At 49.0% G+C, this 20,508-nt stretch overlaps 1 protein-coding gene across 1 annotated transcript; it reads left to right on the top strand.

Moving 5' to 3' along the window:
* Positions 1-690: 690 nt before the first annotated feature.
* Positions 691-990, top strand: LOC127677379 (anaphase-promoting complex subunit CDC26-like). The gene has a single exon (XM_052172460.1). The coding sequence runs from the start codon at positions 739-741 to the stop codon at positions 988-990; it is 252 nt and encodes an 83-aa protein (XP_052028420.1). The 5' UTR covers positions 691-738.
* Positions 991-20,508: the final 19,518 nt, after the last annotated feature.

The raw sequence follows: 20,508 nt of genomic DNA on the forward strand, positions 1-20,508 counted from the left end.
AGAAAGGTTTTTTGATTTGATTTTATTTTTTGGGGGGGGGGGCAGTTGTCTAGATGTGGAGGGCCCAGTAGTGGGAGCAGAGTCCTTGCCTCAGAAACTCTCAGCTGAAAACTTAGGCCAGCAGAATTCATTCCTCTAGGCAGATCTAAATGGGGTTGAACACACACATGCCTGCTAGGAACCAAACAGCAAATTATTCCTGGCCCAATCTTCTGTCTTTCTTTCCAATACAAACATTTCCCATTCTAAGTCCAGTGCCTTCTTACCACTTCAGTAAAAATTATCCTGAGGGAAGCATGGCCGGTGGCATTTTTTCCTGTGTAGAAAGCTTCCACACCGGCTGGCTCATTCAGTGGAGCAAAAGACTTAATCGAGCAGCTCCTATGGTGGAGCAAGGGTCTTTTAATGAGTCCTCAAAACTGCAGGGACTTTAATCTGAAATTTCCAAAAATTGAGAGAGATAAATGCATTTTAAAAATCCCACCTTAGGGTGGTCCCAGCCGTGGAGCCGTGGTGGGGGTTGAGGTTCTGGGAAAGCAGAGGCCTGGGAAGAAGTCACTGAGAACAGTGACTTTAACCTCCCATAGCTCAGCACAGGAAGCATCTGATTAATGAATGCTTTACCCATTTGGGGCCCACTTAGATCCTGTGGATAATCTTGTGAACTGATTCATCTGTTTGCAGGCGAGGCTTCACACCGCTTTTCCTCTCCTGCTCACGGGTCTGGTCGACCTCAGGATGCTGCGACGAAAGCCAACGCGCCTGGAGCTGAAGCTCGACGACATTGAAGAGTTTGAGAGCATTCGCAAGGACCTGGAGGCCGCCCGTAAGAAACAGAAGGAAGCCATGGAAGGTGCGGGAACCAGCGGCGGCGGAGGAGCTGCCGGGCCCAGCGGTGACCCCAAAGGCCCTGAACAAGTGATTAATGATCCAACTGGCTCTAAATCCCAACTCAAGAGCGACAACCGCACATCTCAGTTTGGAAACTGAATTTTAGACATGGAGACCCCTGGGACGGAATGCAAGGATGATAGAAGCACCAACCAGATTTTAGAGAATTAGAACAAAGTGTGAAGAAACAAGCAGTTCCCGGTCTCCTGCAGGGGCAGAGAACTCTGTGAAATTATTGCTGTCCAAACTTTCTTCCAAATTCTGGCTTGTTCCTGGAGAATTGGACTGCAGAAAGCTTACCTAATTTTTGTTTTTAAAAATTTTTTTTTGGAAAAAAAATATGAGCTGTCCGTCCTTAAAGGTAGCACTGCTAATCCCCAGCTCTGACATCATTCTCCTTGCCTTTACAAAAAGACCCCAGACCCAGAACACTCGCAGCTGATCCCCTGGACTTGGACTTAACTCGTTTATTCACTGTTGGTGACTGCTGACCATCCTACAAGCAATGGAGATCCCAGAGGAGGGCGCTCAGGCTGCAACCCAGCATACGGGAGGCTGGAACAGGAGTCTCAAGAGATGGAGGATAGTCTGGGCTACAGAGCAAAACCCTGCCTCAGAATGTCAAAACAAACAAACAAACAAACAACAAACAATCAAACAAAACCAAGACAAAGATCCCTGCCCTTATGGAGACTGAATTCTTATGATCAAATTGTTAGAATCAGATCCACTCACAGGAAGGCTTCATACACGGGGCACAGCAGCTGTGGCAGTGCCCCTGGCACAGGACCCCTCTGAGCGCTACTCTGGAGACTTTTGCACCATGCCCTATTTTTTACCAGCAAATTCAGGAACAGAACCACCAGCTGTGGAAGCCAGAACATCTGGAATCAAGTTTCAAAGAAACTCCTTAGCAGGGATTTACCCAGGCCTTTGGATAGTTCGTGAGTGATGTGAACAGGAAAGTGGAGACGGAGGGGGATATATAGATCCCTCTTCTGCTCCAAGCTTTTCTACAAACCTTTATTCTAGTTTTATTGATCACTCCTAAGTCCTGTTATCTGCCAGTCTTAGAACACAATAACCACCCCCCCCACAAGACACGGGCTGTAAAAAATAAAATAAAATAAATAAAATAAATCCTTCCTTAGGAAGAAGCTGGCTGAGACATTCTCATTCTTTCTAAAATCTTAAGTAGCAGACACAGGTTTCTGAGAACCCGTTTAGTTGACCCAGATGAGTTGTCTGCAGTAAGCCCTGATTCACAGCTGACCAGACCAAACCGCACATGCTCTCCTGCCCGTTTGGTCTCTGTTGTTGTGATAAAACACCAACCAAACGCTACTTGAGGGAAGAAATGGTTTGTCTGACTTACAGGCTACCATATGTCATCAGGAGAAGCCACAGCAAGAAACCTAGAGGGAGGAACTGAAGCAGAGACCACGGAGCAGCACTGTCACCTGGCTTGCTGCCCGCGGCTTGCACAGCCTGCTTTCTTATCTAGCCCGGTGGGCTGAGCTCTCCCACATCAATCATAAACCAAGAAAACACACATTGGCTGTGATCTGATGGAGACATTTGCTCAGCTGAGGGTCTCTCTTTCTAAGCGATCCTAATTTGTATCAAATTGGCAGAAATAGCCAGCACATCCCCCAACTCTCCAAAGCACCACGACAGGGTGGGAACGGAGGCATGTGCCTGTAATTCTTGCACACGGGAGGTAGAATGACCAGTACAAGGTCAAAGTTCTTAGATCCAGGCCAGGAGGGCCTATATAGCCAAACTGCCAAACTGCAAAACAACTCCAAAACAAACAAACAAACAAACAAACAAAAAAACACCGCATCACCACCATCACTGCCACCAACAAAACACACAGAACAACATTAACAACAACAACAACAACAACAACAAAAGCAAAAATAAAACAAAAAACAAAAACCAATAGCCAAACCAAACCCAAAACCTCTCCAAAGAAATACAAACCAGAGCACTATGAGAATACTTCAGATCCGGACACACCAGCAATGGCTCTGGGAGCTGCTCTGTTTAGAGTACTGGCTCCCCACACTGGGCTCACAGGCACAGTGGCAAGGGAATTAGCACGCTCCCATGGCTGTGCTGTCCAATATGGAAGCCATTAGTTACAGGAAGCTGTGTGCCCATCAGTGAGTGAAAACGCCTCACATCAACAACAGAAGGCAGGGAAGTTATTTTGGCTCATGGTTTCATAGTAGTGGGAACATGTTGGCAAAGGCTGTGTACTTCAAGATGGCCGGGAAGCAACAATGTATCTCCCAGTGACATACTTCCCCCACCAGGCTCTGCCCCTTGAATCTTCCAGAACTTCACAGAAGAGACCACGCTGGGGAGTAAGCATTGAACACCCGAGCCTCTGAGGGAGTATTACATATTTAAACCACCATCACATTGATCTCGGTTTTCAATGAAATAAAATTTAGAAGTAGCAATTTGCTAGAATGCTTACCGTGTTAAAAGCACTTAACAGGCTCAGCCGCAGCCGGGCGGTCGTGGCCTACGCCTGTAATCCCAGCACTCTGGGAGGCAGAGGCAGGCGGAATTCTGAGTTTGAGGCTACCCTGGTCTACAGAGTGAGTTCCAGGACAGCCAGGGCTACACAGAGAAACCCTGTCTCGAAAAAAAAAAAAAAAACAAACAAACAACAAAACAAAAACAAAACACACACACACACACACACAACCTTCCCCCCCCCAAAAAAAACAGGCTCAGCCACACCCATGGCGAGAGAGAACCCAATGCCTGGCACACCTGAACACTTGCTTGCACGGTTGCTTCCTGTGCTGTGCAAGCAAGGCTTCCCACACCATTTTGGTGTCTGCTTTGTTGGTTGTATTTCAAGATGGGTCTGGTGGTACGGGCTTGTAGTCCCAGTTACTCAGGAGTCTGAAGCCAGAGGATCACAAGTTCAAGTCCTTAGCTAAACTACAGTGCTGGCCCTGGCAATTTAATTAAGATCCTCTCTCAAAATAAAAGGTGAAGAGGCCAGAGGAGGGTGCTCAATAGTAGGGGGCAGGGGAAGATGGCTCAGTGGTAGGGGCAGGGGAGGTGGCTCAGTGGTAGGGGCAGGGGAGGTGGCTCAGTGGTAGGGGGCAGGGGAGGTGGCTCAGTGGTAGGGGCAGGGGAGGTGGCTCAGTGGTAGGGGCAGGGGAGGTGGCTCAGTGGTAGGGGGCAGGGGAGGTGGCTCAGTGGTAGGGGCAGGGGAGGTGGCTCAGTGGTAGGGGACAGGGGAGGTGGCTCAGTGGTAGGGGCAGGGGAGGTGGCTCAGTGGTAGGGGCAGGGGAGGTGGCTCAGTGGTAGGGGGCAGGGGAGGTGGCTCAGTGGTAGGGGGCAGGGGAGGTGGCTCAGTGGTAGGGGCAGGGGAGGTGGCTCAGTGGTAGGGGGCAGGGGAGGTGGCTCAGTGGTAGGGGCAGGGGAGGTGGCTCAGTGGTAGGGGCAGGGGAGGTGGCTCAGTGGTAGGGGCAGGGGAGGTGGCTCAGTGGTAGGGGGCAGGGGAGGTGGCTCAGTGGTAGGGGGCAGGGGAGGTGGCTCAGTGGTAGGGGGCAGGGGAGGTGGCTCAGTGGTAGGGGGCAGGGGAGGTGGCTCAGTGGTAGGGGCAGGGGAGGTGGCTCAGTGGTAGGGGCATGTCTCACATGTATGGGTTCAATCCCTGGTACTGAGAACAAAACCAAAACCAGTATTTGACTGGCACTGACTCTTCCTTAGGGACAAGGTGCCCCTGGTTTATCTCGCATTCCTCAACCCCTCAATCCTCACTGCAAACTTTAAGTTTAGAAACAAGGGAAACACTTGAGCAGTGACATTTAAAGCCAGGTGACAAGAACAGCGGTCTCCAGGGGGCAGACTCCAAGGCGGGGTTAGCTTTGTTCAGCTGTGGGTCCACCAGGCCACACAGCCTCTTCCATCACCGAGGCTCAGAGATGCATTCCTGTATGCCCCGGCTCAGGTGACAGGGAAGCGCCTCTCTGCTGGGATTCCTGCCCTGCCCTGCCCTGTCCTCAGGGCTGCAACCACCTTTGTTTATTTCCCTCCTGCACAAACCTTCAAACTTGGAGCTCCCTGCTCCGGGGCCTTTTGTGGACTTCCCAGGACAGAAAGAAAATCTGCCACTGAAAGAAATCATCCAGGCTGCAAATGCACAGGGCAGGGCGAGATGAGGCAGGATGGAGAGGCAGGAGCAGCGGTGGAGCTGCACTCGATCATTCCCCAGGAATTCACCCGCTCTTCAAACCCCGTGGGTGTCAGCAGCAAGGCTTCTGGGCATTTGAGATCTCTCTCCTTGCTTCCCTGCACTCATCTGAGGCTGTCTTTGTGCAAAACTCCATGCCACCATTAAACCCAGAGAACTACACACTGCAGCATTAATTTGCTTGGATATAAGTAAGAGACCAAGCTCTTCTACTTACAATCCAGAACTAAAGAGACTGGGCTAGAGGTGTCTCAGTACTGAAGAGTACTGGCTGCCCTTGCACAGTACTTGAGTTCAGTTCCCAGCACCCACATGGTGGCTCATGACTCTGTAACCCCAGTTCAGGGATCTGGTGCCCTCTTCTGGCCTTCAAAAGCATCAGGCACACTGTGGTGCACAGACTTACATGTAGGCAAACTCCCATACATAAAAGATAACTTAAAAAAGAAGCGAAAATACATATTTACACAAAAGAAGGCCAGCGTCCGTGCAGTGTTAGCAGTTCCTCGACAGAGAGCTCCAACCATTGGCTTTCCGTGTCCTTCACAGACACAGTTCACACACAAAACATGGAAGCAGGCATACCTGTCTATTTGAGAGGTGACTGGGTGAGCACATGTACTGAGGCCTCACAGAACTGGAGATGGGCAGGCTGCGGCTGCTGCCAGGCTGGCGAGAGCTAGGGCCGTGGTCTTGTCTCTGGAGGTGGAGAGCACCTTCTTTGAAGGGACCTGATCTGTTTTCCTTGGGGTTTTTACCTGATTTCATGAGGCCCATTCATACTGTGAAAGGCAATATGTCCTACTCCACTCTGATTTTAAAACAGCCAAAGGGGAACATGCCTGTACTGTGAAGGAGATAGGAGGATGGAGAGATTAAAGCTAGCCTGGGCTATATATATATACTATTAACAGTTTATTAAAAAAACAACAACAAAACGGGCTGGAGAGATGGTGCAGTGGTTAAGAGCACTGACTGCTCTTCCAGAGGTCCCGACTTCAATTCCCAGCCCCCACATGGTAGCTCACAACCATCTGTAATGGGGATCTGATGCCCTCTTCTGGTGTGTCTGAAGACAGCTACAGTGTACTCACATAAAATAAATAAATAAATCTTTAAAAAAAAACAATTAAAAAGAAAACAAGCTGTATGGAAACATCCGGGTATGCAAGAGGATGAATATAGCCAATGTACACAATTTGAGATGTCTAAGCATGTGCCTAAGCACCTGTAAAAACATCACCACAGTTCAAATAAAAGACACTGCCACCTCCAAGTGCTTGAGTATGCACAGCCCTACCCCGCCATGTGTGGGTAGGAACATGGCCCATCAGACTTACCCGCTTCCAGCGAGCGAGCACCACTGTTGGCCCTGTGCCCTGTGGTTCTTCAGAACACACTCATCTTGCACAATCGAAGCTTGACAACAATGGGACAACTGGCCAGCCCCTCCTCCGCTAACGCTTGCCTTTTAAAGTAAACCTGGCCACTTCCAGCCTGCCCATGTGATGCGCTGGCAATTAACACTTGTTTCCGGGGGTGTGTGGGGGCGATCTGTAGCTGTTGCCAGTTTCCACGCTGTAACTCCTGACATGGCTATCTCTGGCTACAGATGGCCTGTCTACCACATGGCAACCCTGTCATTGTAGCCTAGCTCTCAAGAGCTGCCACGGAGACCACCTGCACCCATGCAGGTCTGGCTTCGCTGCTTCGGACACGAGTGTGCAAGCATTCCCGAAGTCCACATTTCGCAGTTCCACTTTCCGGAAATGGCTGCCCCAGGTCACCCACTCACCAGAGCTGAGATCCCATTTGCCCACGGCTTTATCAGCACTTGGGATGGGCAGACAGGCTCATTTTTTTTTGCCAAGATAATGGTATAATAAAGCCCAATAACTACTCACATGTAACTACCTCTATTTTCTGCACTTAACTCCACCCTGTATTTATCTATCTCTGTGTGAATATGGAAGTACCAAAGTCCAGACCCTAGATTATAGGAAGACGGCTGTGTAGTTTTTCTACACACTTACGGAGATACGTATGCAGCCCTTTAAGGGTGGAGGATCTCTGTCAGCACACGTTTCTATTTATCTTTGGCCTCAAGCATCCAAGCACCACAGTAACAGTGACTTAAACACGTGTGCTGGGTGCTCAGGTAAGGCGACTCTGAAGGAGGCTGAGGTCGCAGGAGAGTCAGTGCGCCCATCAGGTGTAGGCCCTGCCGTCTTTCTCTGCCACCCTTCTGTGGGAGTGACACTCAAGCTCATTTCCTGCTGTTGTAGCTCCAGGCTTCTGGCCAGTGGAACGGAACAACATCAGATCAGAGACACCAAACTTTCTTATAAATTCAAGGCAACCCATGTGGCAGGTGAGAATTTCAGATACTTTCAGACTCTGAGTGAAGCAGAAAATATTTGGTCAGTGATGGGAACAGGAGAGAAGGCAGCCCTTGCTCACAGAGCTATCCCGGATATACATTTTATGGGCATTTCTTCACAGCAGCATCAAATGCATGAACACAAGGGATTCATCTGCGGAAAACATGGAATATCATGGAATACAGAGTTCCCATGAGTCACTGCTTTATGGGCCGCCATTCTGCTCTCTCGCTAAGGCTCAGTTTAGTGTCTAAGGTTTACCTTTTCCGTCCCCTTTTAATAATTAAAGAACTATTTAAAATGCTGCAACTGGAAATGTGCTCCCCTGTATACCAAGGTTACCAGGCAAGCCTCAGGCCACAAAATTGCAGGAAACTAAGCCCGGAGCATGAAGGAAATGTCCTAGGGCTAAAGAAGAAATTCGTTGTTTGTTGTGTCTGTGGAATTAGTATCTTTTAATGTCTCCTATCAGTAAGCTAAGCTACGAAAGCCTCGTTCCACGGATGAAGCCACAGCAATATGTGCCTGCAGGGCCGGAGAAGGTTCGATGGAGCCTAGGGCTGGTAACAGGGAGGAGCGTCAGAGAAGGAAGCAGCAGGTGTACGATTTCCCAGGATTAGGCTTCTCCATAAACGCAGCAGCTACGTTGAACCTGCGTGTAGAACAGGAGACAGGGAAACTTTAAAGATGCCTGAATCAGGACCCGAGAGGTTAACAGTTAGGTGACTAATCATCCTGGGATACAAGCCAAAAGAAGATCACTGATTGACATCCCAGGTACATCCCAACACCATCACAGCCCCTGCTGGTGTCAATGTCAGGTGTTCAGTGTGTCTGTGTCACCATGTCTAACAGGGAAGGTCTGAGGAATAATTAGCCATCCACTCGGGAGACTTAACATTTCTAACTCCTAGCTGGGAGGGGGGGTCCCCCTCTAACATTGCTAGATGGTAAACTTGAACAAGGAACTTAAATAATACACCCTCTGGCTAAACACAGGATTCCTCAAAAAGGCAGCTATGCACCGTGCTGTGAGGTGAGGGGTAGGTGTGGGGATGGATACCAAGAACCCTTTGCTACAGCTTCTCTATCTTATAGAAAGATGCAACTTCTATGTTGCATTTCACTTTAACGTAAACACTGGCTGCCGTTGTTTTTATAGGGAAACATTTTCATCCGGGTGTGGGGCTGCACGCCGGTAATGTCAATCAATCCTCTGGAAGCGGAGGCAGAAGCGCTGTATTACATCAGTCTGGACTATGTAAGACCCTGCTTCAAAAAAAAACCTTAAAATTAAGTGAAAACATCCAGGAAATAGTTTCTTTCCTTCAGGCAACAGATTAAAAGCATTCCACTGTGATTTTCGGTATGCCTCAGGAGACACAGACTTGCTGAAGTTGGAACTCAGTTCAAATCCCGCCTCTGCTGCCCAGTAGTGGCACAAACGGCTTGGCTCTGGCAAGCCTCGGGATGCGCAGGCCCTGAGAGCCCGGCGGGATTGTGCAATGGGGTTAGACCATGCCTGGCATTAGGGCATGCTTGAAAGGCAGAGAATGAAGGCAACTGCCAGGTTTTAATCTCCCGTGAGATTTTTTTTTCCCTCCAAATCCAAAATTAAAATGAAAGCCGGGAGGATCTGATGCTTGGCTGAACTTCATTCACCTTCGGGAACGCCCACATCTTAGAACGGGAACGCCCACATCTTAGAACTTGAGGCGTCTTAATATTAGCAAGAAGCATCTTCCTCACCCGCGCTATAGCTGCGCACATGTGCCTGTGAGGAGAGCTGGGGTAAACAAAGGCACAGGCTGTTGAGGACTTAGTCTAGGCAAACCCCACAGACAACGGAACTACCGCAGTGCATTTGGAAGTGGCTTGGAGGGCGTTGGAGGGAGAGCCGAGTTCAGGCTCTGACCGTGGTGCTGAATGCTTCTACTTCAGCAACACAACTCCCACACCGGCAGGCAGGAGAGCCCTGAGAAAGGTGTAAGTGTGGGAGGAGAGATTCCTCTAACAGCCTAAGATTGTAGAGTGCTTCTCCCCTTGACCTCTCTTAGAGGGAGTTTGCTGAGATGAATGCCCAGTCCCTAAGTATCACCATCTAAACTTTAGTAGTGTTTTAAACAGAAGACATCCTGGTTGCAAAGCCAACTGCAGGCGGGGTGGACACCGGATTGTGTTTCATGTGTGGAGAATGACAATCGGTCTCTCACAGGTCCTCGGACAATGACCCCAAACCTTCTGCTTTTCAGTGTTGACTGCTTCGGTGTGGGCATTCTCAAGTTCTTGTCCTCTAGAGACAATATGTGGCAAATAGCACTTTGAGCCCTGTATTTGCAAAGACCTTACATTAAGAGGCTTACAGACAGCGGGGCGTGGTGGTACATGCCTTTAATCCCAGTGCTCAAGAGATGAAAGGCAGATGAATCTCTAAGTTCAAGGCTAGTCTGGCCCACATAGTGAGTTCCAGGCCAGCAGCACAGGCTTGTGGGACAAGTAGATCAGAACTGAGACGAGCAGGTGTGGGGCTAGCTCCCTCCTAAACTACCTGATTTGGAACACATAACCCTGCCACCCCACTGAGAAGACCATGACGGTCAGTCATGTAGCACAAAAGCCTGGAGTTCTCCATGCTAGGAGGTATCTAGCCAGGCACCGAGTGTTTAGCCAATGAGCTTCCCTTCCTGGACATTATTTTCCACAAAAGGTATTTAATCTCTAGTTCACCCTGAAAAAGATGTATGCATTCACATCCACCATCAAATAAAGCAGTTTGGACAAGGAAGGACCATCTCCTTCATCAAGGATCGTCTTGGGGTGGGAGGGGGAAGGCCATCGTCATCAAGAGCCACATCTAAATCTCCTGGAGAAGACCTTCTCTCTTCTAGTTCCTCTGTATTCTCCGCACTCATTTGGAACCAGACCAGATTCTGCCCGTCTCTGGCTCAGCCGTTCCCTTCCTGCCTCATCCTGAGGGGATGTAGACATCCTGAGGGGAAGCACGGATCCCCATATCTCTGTTCCCAACTCTCCACAGTATCCCAGCAGCGTCTGAGTACACAGGAGATCCAGGAACCACAGGATCTAGTCCAGACCCCACTGTTTCTCGCCTGGGGAAACATGGGCTGGCAACCCTATTACAGATTGTATTCTGCCTCCCTTGGATAGCTTGCTGGCATCGTTCTAGAACCCCGGCATCGAGGCAGACACACAAGCCAGGCAAGACCCCATATCAAAGAGAGGAAAAATTGTACAGCCTGCTAAGTGAGAAAACAGTAAGGATAAGAGAACAGTAAGGATGTACAGCCAGAGATGCCACAATGGACAGTGACAGTGGTTTATTCTGCCCTGAAAAGCAACCAGAGAAAAATCTATGAGTTCTGAGCTCTAGCCTTGACCGCCTGCTCCAGCTCCAGGAAATCATATTTGACTGGCTTTAGGAGTGTCATGTGTGCCCTACACATTCATGTGTATAGGGACATACATAGGGACATAGGGATGTGTGTGCACACGGTGGGGGGTGAGGGGCAGAAGACCTCAGTTGCTACTTCTTGGGAGCTGTCCACGTTGTTTGCTGAACCAGGGTCTCCTGATGGCCTGTAGCTCACCAAGCAGGCTGGGCTGACTGGCCAGTAGCTCCAGGGATCTGCCTATTTTTGTTTCCCCGGTGCAGGAATTACTCCTGTGCTTGTCTTTTTTTTTTTAATGTGGTTTCTAAGAAGCAACTGCAAGACTTCACGCTTGTGTGGCAAGAACTTTTCCCATTGAGCTGTCTCCCCGGTACTAGGAAAAATACTTCTCAGAGTTGATGGGGTCTTGCTCTGGAAATGAATTCCATTCTGCTATGATGTCCTCACCGTGACTCTTGCGAGCCTCTTCTGGATTGCATCTGTCCCTCCAAGGACTGCCAAGCAAGGAATAGATGCTTAATGACGGGCAGGTTGGGACAGAGTGTGGTTAATCTGTTCCATGGACGCAAACCACAGACCTATCTCCACCACTGTGCCCAAACACAGGCAGAGATTAGAATGCGGGGGAGGCGTGCACAAAGGGACACACAGGAATGCGCCTAGGAGGTGCCTGCCGTGTCAGGAGCCTTTCCTCTGGCCAACCTAGGTGAACACCAGGATTCATTCTCCACTCTGTCTTAGGCGCTCATCACCGGCAGGCCTGTACCCCCACTTATGCAGTGCTAGGGGTTGAACCCAAGGCCTTGTGCATCAGTGCACGCTAGGGTAAGCGTTCTACCTACTAAACCAATCCTCAGCAGGAAAATACCGCATTGCCATCAGTGTTTCCCACAGGGTGCTGGGCCTCTCTCAGTGCCTACTGTCTGCCTACTACAGATGCTCAGGTCTCCATTCAACCACACCACTGCTAGGCTACTAGAGTGAAGGGAGTTGGCCATGTCTATGGGCTCTGTTACAGTTTAAAAAAACGCCTCCTTGAAAAGCATATCCGAGGGCTGTCCTTTTTTCCAAGACCAGTTCTAACAGCTAAGGCGGCTGGCACCCAACTGGCACACTCCAGTGCCTTTGTCTTGTCACCTCCTGCCACACCAAGCCTTTGGCATAGTTCTGGTGACTCAACCTCTACCAGGCCCACGCCACCTCTGCCCAACCCATAGCGGGTGGTGTACAACATGTTCGGGTTGGTACGGGTTGGTAGTAGGCCATAGTTTCCTGGACTCCATGTCAGAAGTGGCGCCTGCAGGAGTGGTAGACACGCTGCCGATCTTCCCACCATGACTTCCACGGACTAACTCCCGGTCCACCTTCGAGTGGGCCTTCTTTCACCTCCAGGAGAAAATCTTTTGAGCCCACTGCCCCATGTATTCTCCTCTGGCTTCAGAAAACTTTGACCCTGACTCAACAAGTCAGTACAGCTTGGCCCAGAGTTCTGTGGCCGCACCCACATACCAGGGCAGGGCTGATGCCAGCGGGCTCCCTGCAAAGGTGCCCATCCATCGTTTCTTCCATAGACCAAGGGGGCTGGCAGAGTTTCTTTTCAATCCTCTCAGTCCCCATGAAGCCCAGGACATGTCGATGCACTTCTAGGCTTCTCAGCAAAGGGGTGATTGCTGTTGGAGCTGCCATCTGAACTGTGAAGAACCTTTTCCTCAGTAGATTCAAGTCTGCATCCCTAGTCTGCAATCCAAAATGCTCCCCGTCAGCATAGGTGGGAACCTGTTTCCTTAGGGTAGAAAAATTCTACACCTCATCTTGTGTGATGGGTTACAATAAAATACAGTTGCTTTAATAAAGTGTGAAATTACCCTCAGTGTGTACACACACACACACACACACACACACATCCACACACACACATGACACACAAATCAATCACAAAACACAAATAGGCTTGAATCTCATCTGCACAATTTTCATTACATACATACAAGTATTCCTTAACCCTAAGCTCTTCTGGTCCTGAGTATTTTGTGTAAGACAGACTTAACTTTTAATCTAGAGAAAAGAAAAGAAGAAAAGAATTAACTGGGGGCGGTGGTGAGGGGGGGGTGACAGCACCACTGAAGGTGGTGCCCAGCCACTCAGAAATGTGCCTATGGGGGGGGGGGCAGGTTACTTCTAGAGTTCCCAGCAGCCTCAGCCAGGAATCAGCTGAAGGCAACTTAACATACTAGGACTTGATCTGAGATCACATTAGGTCCAGGATTACCACACAGCTGCCCAAGCCCCTTAGAAAATTTAGTAGAGAGATTCCATGGTGTCCTCTTCCTTTCTTGGCTTTTCCTGTAATAGAGAAAACAGTTTTGTTACTAATCACTTATCTCAGCCTCATAGAAATTACTTTGATCCTTAGCCTGGCATGCATACAATCCCAGAAGCCACACTGCCCTTCAGGTTCTAGAAGGCTGGAAATAAAGTTCAAAAGCACCGTCTGCTGTTTGGTTATCTTGTTTTTCAGCAATACATAAAATCATCAGCAAGAAATGTGCCTTGTCTGGAGGCCACTGCTTAGACTGGGCTGGGTCCCTGCTATTACGCTGGTTCTGGCTGTCTCTCCACAGTAACCCAAGGAAAGGGTTTTTCCTACCTCCATTCACTAGCCACGATCTAAACAAATAAAAACCCAAGAGCCACACAGAGCTCTGAGCTCCTGAATGTCAATGGACTGAATTCACACCAACACTTGGGCTCTTTGACCTTCTTGCTTTCTTTATAACAGGACACTCATCTCTTAGATCTATTAAACATTGTGTGTACTGAAAATAACATTAGATCTAAAGATGGCTTCAGACATGCCACAGACAGGAAGGCACCACATGATCCTCTAATGTGTTCAACTTCAGAGGACTTCAAGGACTAAGTCCTTGATGTTAAATGATTTTGTTGGCTTACGGTTTTCAGAAGCGCCGGGAAGGTGCAATGCTGGCAGCTGTTCCACATCTGGCAGTCAAGTGCAAGGTAAGCTGCTGTCTGCATGGTCCAGACCGGGTCCAGCCCAGATAAGGGAACTGGGCTCCAAACAGTGTGGGCCAGAAGGCAGGTACAACCTTCAGAGCTCCTCCTGATACCCTACCTCAGCCAACTATGGAATGATCGTCATGGAAATAGAGTGTGTGAGTGACAGCTGGGAGTGTCATGTGTGCAGCATCTCGGGGAGTCATATTTAGAACTGCAAAAATCAACAAGCATAAACACACAGCAACAGACTGTCTTGTAGCTGAAGCCGGGACAGTGGCATACGCCGTAGCCCAGTATTTCAGAGACTCGAGGCAGGAGAGTCCTAACTTCTAGGCCAGCCTGGGCTAGACAGCGAGACTCTGTTTCACATAAACAAGACAAAACAAAATGGAGCTGTATGGTGTTCCATTTTCTCCTAAGATTTTTCTGTTGAGAAGGGAGAGATTGCTCAGCAGTCGAGCACATCCTGTTTCTGCAGAGGACCTGAGTTCAGCTCCCAGAACCTACACTGGGCAGCTTACAACCAACCCCAGCTCCAGAGCAGACACCTCTGGCTTTGAAGGACAACTGCACGGACAGACACAGAGTGATGATGATGATGATGATGTTCAGCCAGGTGTGGTGGGACAAGCTTTTGATCCAGGAGACAGAGGCAGGCAGATCTGTGTGTGTGGAGTAAAACCATCTCGAAAAAGAAAAGAAAAGAAAAGAAAAGAAAAGAAAAGAAAAGAAAAGAAAAGAAAAGAGAAAAGAAAGAACTTAAAATTTACTTTCTTGGCAAAGAGGTTACTCCCATGAACCATGAAGACAGAGGGAAGGAGAGCAAGAAGACACGTGGACAGACTTAACAAATGGACAGATCCAGAGAGGTTACATCCAGCACCACACACAACGGTGATACTAGAGAGGAAAGCTCTTGGGAAGAGCCCCATACCTGTGCAGAGGGGCAGGAGGAGCTGGGGTGTCTTGAAGCCAGGTGGACTGGAAGAAGTCTCAAACAGACAGATGTTAGGTTCCGTTAAATTCTAGTTTCTCCCCCAAGTAGCCCCAACACATGTCACTCTGTGGAGAGCCTTAAGCAGAGATTCGGTGTGGTGTCCCTGGAGACAGTGGGCACACCAAGGGAGTAATGGGTGCCAGGCCACAGAAGGGGTTAATTAAAACTCACATTTGGATCAGTTAAGACTCACTGTCCCCTCTTCAGTTCAGTTTCTAGAATCTGACACTGACGCTCATCTCTATGCAGAGCTGAGTCTTACTCACCACCTCCAGCTTGCCATGTAAGGCTAGAACTACATTTCCCAGAATCCTCTTCTCTATATGGTTCCAGGCTACAGTCTGGCAACAGGAGAAACCTGAATCAGATGTAGAATTCCTTCATTGAAGTTATTATTCCAAAGGCCAGACCCAGCAGTCCACAGTCCCACTGAACAGCTACCCAGTGGTGGGCAGAGTTTGCAGCTTCTTGGAACTTCTAGAGCCCCCCAGCTCTTGTGATGCAGGCTCAAGGCCAAATGAGAATTTCTCCACTGCTCTTGGCTGAAGCTTTCTGGACTGCTCTATGTCAAGCAATCATGCACTAAGATTTATTCTTGTAACAGCTGAAGGGATTCAGGTTGTTTATGCTAACTGAACCAATCCCTACGTGGAAACTGGCCAGGCCAAGGGAAGGAACCCACTAAGGAGTGGGTAATGGCTCTGGTGTACTCCAGTAGACCACCGGGCTGAGTCACGTTACAGGATTCCTACTGCACCTGTGACCTATAAACGCAGTGCCTTCAAAGACTTTAACCACAGCATCTTCCAAGCCAACCACAGGCCTTAGTGGGGTAGTAAAGTCAGGGGTCAGCAGTTCAGTTCCCTTATGGGGGCCTCTCCCACCTCAGAACATGACGTATTCCTTGCCTGGGGCCCTCCTACTCCACCTTGAGGCGGCAGTGTTGGGTGCCCTCCATCCTCACATCTCCCTGACCACAGCCAAGAAGGGACTCTGCTTTGAAGGCTTCTGGACCAGCCAGGGCGCATCTCAAGGCGCCTGACTGCTTCTGCCAAGCCCAAGCCCACACAAGGTTACATTTTCACAGATTTTTATGGGTTAGGAAAAGGACTTTTTTCTCTTGAGTTTTTAAGTTTACACGTGTTTGTGCATATGCATGTGCATTGGTGCCTGAGGAGGGTGTTGGCTCCCCTGGAGCTCCCCAACTTACAGTGTGAAGTCACTCCACATGGGTACTAGGATCGAGTTCCCTAAGAACAGTATATGCTCTCAACCGATGAGCCATCTCTCTGGCCCCAAGGACAGGGGCCTCTGTTGTTTGTGTGGGAGGATACATACATACATACACACATACATACATACATACATACACACACACACATACATACATACATACACACATACATACATACATGCTGTGACTAGGTGAGCCAGGTGAGAACTCCTCTCAGTGTTTAGATACCTTCTAGTTTTGTCTCTAAAATCAACAGAGTCAAAGACACAAGTAAACTCGTAACCCAAAAGCCTGGATACTAAAGCACCCAAAGACACAGCAGGGGACAGAAAACTCTAACACACCTAAGAAATCAGTAGCCTGAAACAGTTGTGAATCCTCACGCCGGGGAAGAATGACATTCAAGACCCACCTCTCAGATACTCAAGTCCAGTGGCAGAAATGAATACTCACTGTGACGTTTAGAAGACATGGTGGGAGTTCTTCCAGAAAGTAGAGCAGAGACAGAAAGGAGAGGGGAGAGGTAAGGCAGGCCACACAGGGCGTGGCAAAGGTGAAGGCAAGGGGATTACGGAGGCAGGGACTGTGTCACAGTGGAGGATCGCTGTCCACAGTGACAGCAATGTCAAATACCTGGCCCAGGAGTGAAGACAGCTCTACCAGGGCCCAGGACCCGCCACTGAAGACCACAGACTCCAGGGATAACCAAGTCTCCTACTTCCACAGAGAAGGGCCTATTGATTAGCTCTGCATTCCACCTCACTCTTGGGCACTAGAGAATGAAAGTCTGAGGGATTTTCTTTACTAACCAGCAATTCCATACCAAAAAAAGTAACAACACTTCCCTTCCAAAAAAGTTCCACCAGTCTTACCCAGACCACTACTGAAGGATGTGTGTGCTTCTTACACACACACACACACACACACACACACACACACACACACACACACACACAGGAAGGGCACAAGGAAACCAGAGAGCTGGGAAAGGCACTCTTCCAGACCAGAGTGGGAGGAAGCTGGGCTCCGAGAAATCACCCCAGGAACGGTGACCGCACGCATGTCCCGGCGTGCTGGGAGGGAAACTGCAGCCCCATGGTCAGGATGAGGAGTGGATGGTAAAGTTCACGGAAACAACTTTTCAAAGGATAGCTAATCATCTCAGCATTTAAACAAGGTTTCTGAAGGACTGTGAATCTGTATGGGTGGGCTACAGAAATCTACACATTACTAACACTCTCTATTACCAACACTAGCTCTTCTAAGTGCATATGTGTGCTCATGTGTGTTCACCTCTGCTGTTCTTCATGACAGCTGGCCACCTGGCTTTTGCGATCAGGTTTTTCACTAGTCCTTGACTTGGGCTGTAACTGGATTGTGAGGGTCAATGGATGGGCTGCTTTAAGGGCTGGGGGTTGTTAAAGCTAAATCCTCACATGGGGGAGGGAGAGGGGAAGAAAGAAGGAAAGAAGAGCAGTACAATACTTTAAAATAGAGGCAATCAGAAGACAGGTAAGAGCTGAAGCTACGGCTAACGGGAAAATACAGATACAGCAGAAGACAGCAACTTATTGCCTTGGGGCTCCAGGAAAAAAGTCAAAAAAACCCAAAAAAAAAAACAAAACCAAAACAAAACAGGACAAATCAAACGCCAAATTAGTACATAAACAAAATGTGGTATGCCCACGCAATGAAATATTATTTAGTCATGAAAAGGGAACAGAATGCAGATGAACGCACCGTGAGTGAACCTTGAAGCCATCACATTAACTTTGTAGATGACAATATCACATTGCAATGTCAAATGGCTAGACACATCTACCAGACATACATACCATACATATACCGTGTCACACATACCGTGATACTGAAATGTTTCAATTAAGCAGCTGTAGCATGTGACATTTTTTTCCTCTAAAATCCTGGCATGTGGGAGGTCCTTCCCTCCTAGAGGCACGACACCCACATTTAACAGAGAACCTTGCTAAGTCAGGTCCGTATAACCTGAAGCCCATGCCTGGCTCTCAGGAGCCCAGAGGAGAAACAACCAGCAGTACTCTGCTGGGGCACCAACCATGACAGTGTGAAGGTCTGCTGCAACGTGGCCCAGTGCACAGGTGACCATGACAGTGTGAAGGTCTGCTGCAACGTGGTCCCAGTGCACAGGTGACCTTGACAGTGTGAAGGTCTGCTGCAACGTGGCCCCAGTGCACAGGTGACCATGACAGTGTGAAGGTCTGTTGCGACGTGGCCCAGTGCACAGGTGACCTTGGGGTTCAGAGAATCCTGGAGGAGCTGGAACAGCTCTGGGCACACAGGCTTGAGGGAGCGTGAGATTCTAACAGCAGATGACTAATAGCTACACACAGCACAGAGATGAGCAGCACTGGTAGGAGCAGCAAGGGCTCAGAAGCTTGGTCCCAGGAGAGACTGAGAAGACAGGGTGGTCTGGGATGGTAGTCAGAACAGCCCGTCCCTGGACATAACAGTTCCCTGAAAACTTAGGGAGAGAAGGAATGAGGCGAAATATATGTTTTACCAGTGTACCTGGTGGTGGCTCAAAGGCTGGGAAACAGACGGGAGCATCGAGGAAGCCACGCAGGAGGCTAAGGTGGGCTGAGGGGAAGGGAAATTTTTGAAGGAGAGTTCTGAGGGGAGGGCAGGGTGGAAGCCTGCTGAGGGCGGGTGTGGAGTGTTCAGATTCTGCAGTGGGCAGTATGGGAAGAGTCAGTTTTGTGGAGACCAAGGACACAGCCCTGGATTCCTGTGTAGGGATGGGTGTAGAAAAGCAGGTGGATCTGCCTAGGCGACACTGAACACATGCACATGAGACCTTCTTGGCGGTCCTGGGGGCTAGAACTCCAGTGTGCTGGGAGAAAGCACATGGGCAGTGTGTCTGAAACCTGGAGATCACTCAGGGAAAAGGAATAGCAGTAAATGCAGAAGACCTGAGTCCCAGGAAGTCTAGGTGGTGAGCTGTGGCTCATCTGCCTTGCCCCAGGGGACAGATCGTCTTAGCTCCATACCAAATGTCTTAACTTGGAGACAGCAACATTCCCAGAGAGATTCTGAGGAGCGTTGAAAGCCAGCAAGTGGGCAGAAGGAAGCAGCTAGGGCGTTTCTCCGTCGTTAGTGTGTGTGATTTAGCTTTTTCAGGGCACAGAAGAGCTGTGCTTTAGGTATCCATTCATATAGCAGTGGGCAGGTCTGCTGGTGACATCAGCACCTTGGAGGTGCAGCAGCTGGGCTCTCTACTCTCCACAGACCTAGAGAAGTCAGTGTGGTGTTTACCAAGTGGATCTCTTTCCTAAGGACGTTTCAGGACAACTGATCAAGTAGACCCTACAACTTTCTTCACATCCACTATTTCTACGCCTGTTAATTTAGCCGAGTCTCAGACTCAGGTCCGGTTAACTGAACCATCTGCTCCATCTAACTTCTGGCTCTCCTGAGTCTGGGTAGCTAACAATGCAATGGCCAGTGGCCAGGCAGGCTAGGTGACTATCCCTAGGTGAGCTGATGCAACCTTCTAGAAGTGAACACCCCCTGCTCCTCTCACACTGGCTGGTAGTCACTGGTTTGCCCTTTATTCTCTAGTTATCATCAAATCTGCAATCCCCACACTTTCTAAAACACACCACCACTTTCTAAAACTATTCAACATGTGAATAGTTACCATGCTGTTGCTGTGACATGTGTAAGCAAAGTCAAGTTTAAAATAGAGGAAAATGTACCTTAGTAAGTCTTGGTATTTGTTTTCAAATTCTTACCTGTGGCTCCAAACTCAACAATACAGTAGTCTCCTGTCAGCTGTATGATGCTTTTCCCCAATCTTTATAACCGATTTCAGATGGTGCTAGAAAATTCTATTGACTCTGAACACCAAAAGAAATCAGTCATCCTCTAAGGGGTCACAAGAGGTCGTGTGCATTAGGAAGGTCCAGGCCTTCAATCTGTCGTATATGCAGGGTCTTCATCCAGGCATGATGGAGTCCGCTTCCAGAGAAGGCTTATTACATGAACAAGCATGGAACCCTAACAACACCGAGGTAAGCAGGGGGGGGGCTAGGGCAGGCCTGCTGCAACTTGAGCAGGCTCTGGTAGCCTGACTGTTTTAGATACTGGATACTCAGGGCTGAACCACTCATTCCTTTTTGCGGTCGGCAGCGAAGTTGTTCTCCACCAAGAACACTGATTTCAAATGGTGCTAGACAATCACTATTTAAATCTAAACCACCATCTGAAACCAGCTTCCTGAAGAAGCTTTGTCATCTGTTTTCATCGCCTTCCAACAGTCTCCTACAGAAGGGAAAGGTGAAGTCCACGCTATAGTTGTCCATTTCAGGAGA

This window comes from Apodemus sylvaticus, chromosome 2 (genome assembly GCF_947179515.1).
Source record: "Apodemus sylvaticus chromosome 2, mApoSyl1.1, whole genome shotgun sequence".
Lineage (NCBI taxonomy): Eukaryota > Metazoa > Chordata > Mammalia > Rodentia > Muridae > Apodemus > Apodemus sylvaticus.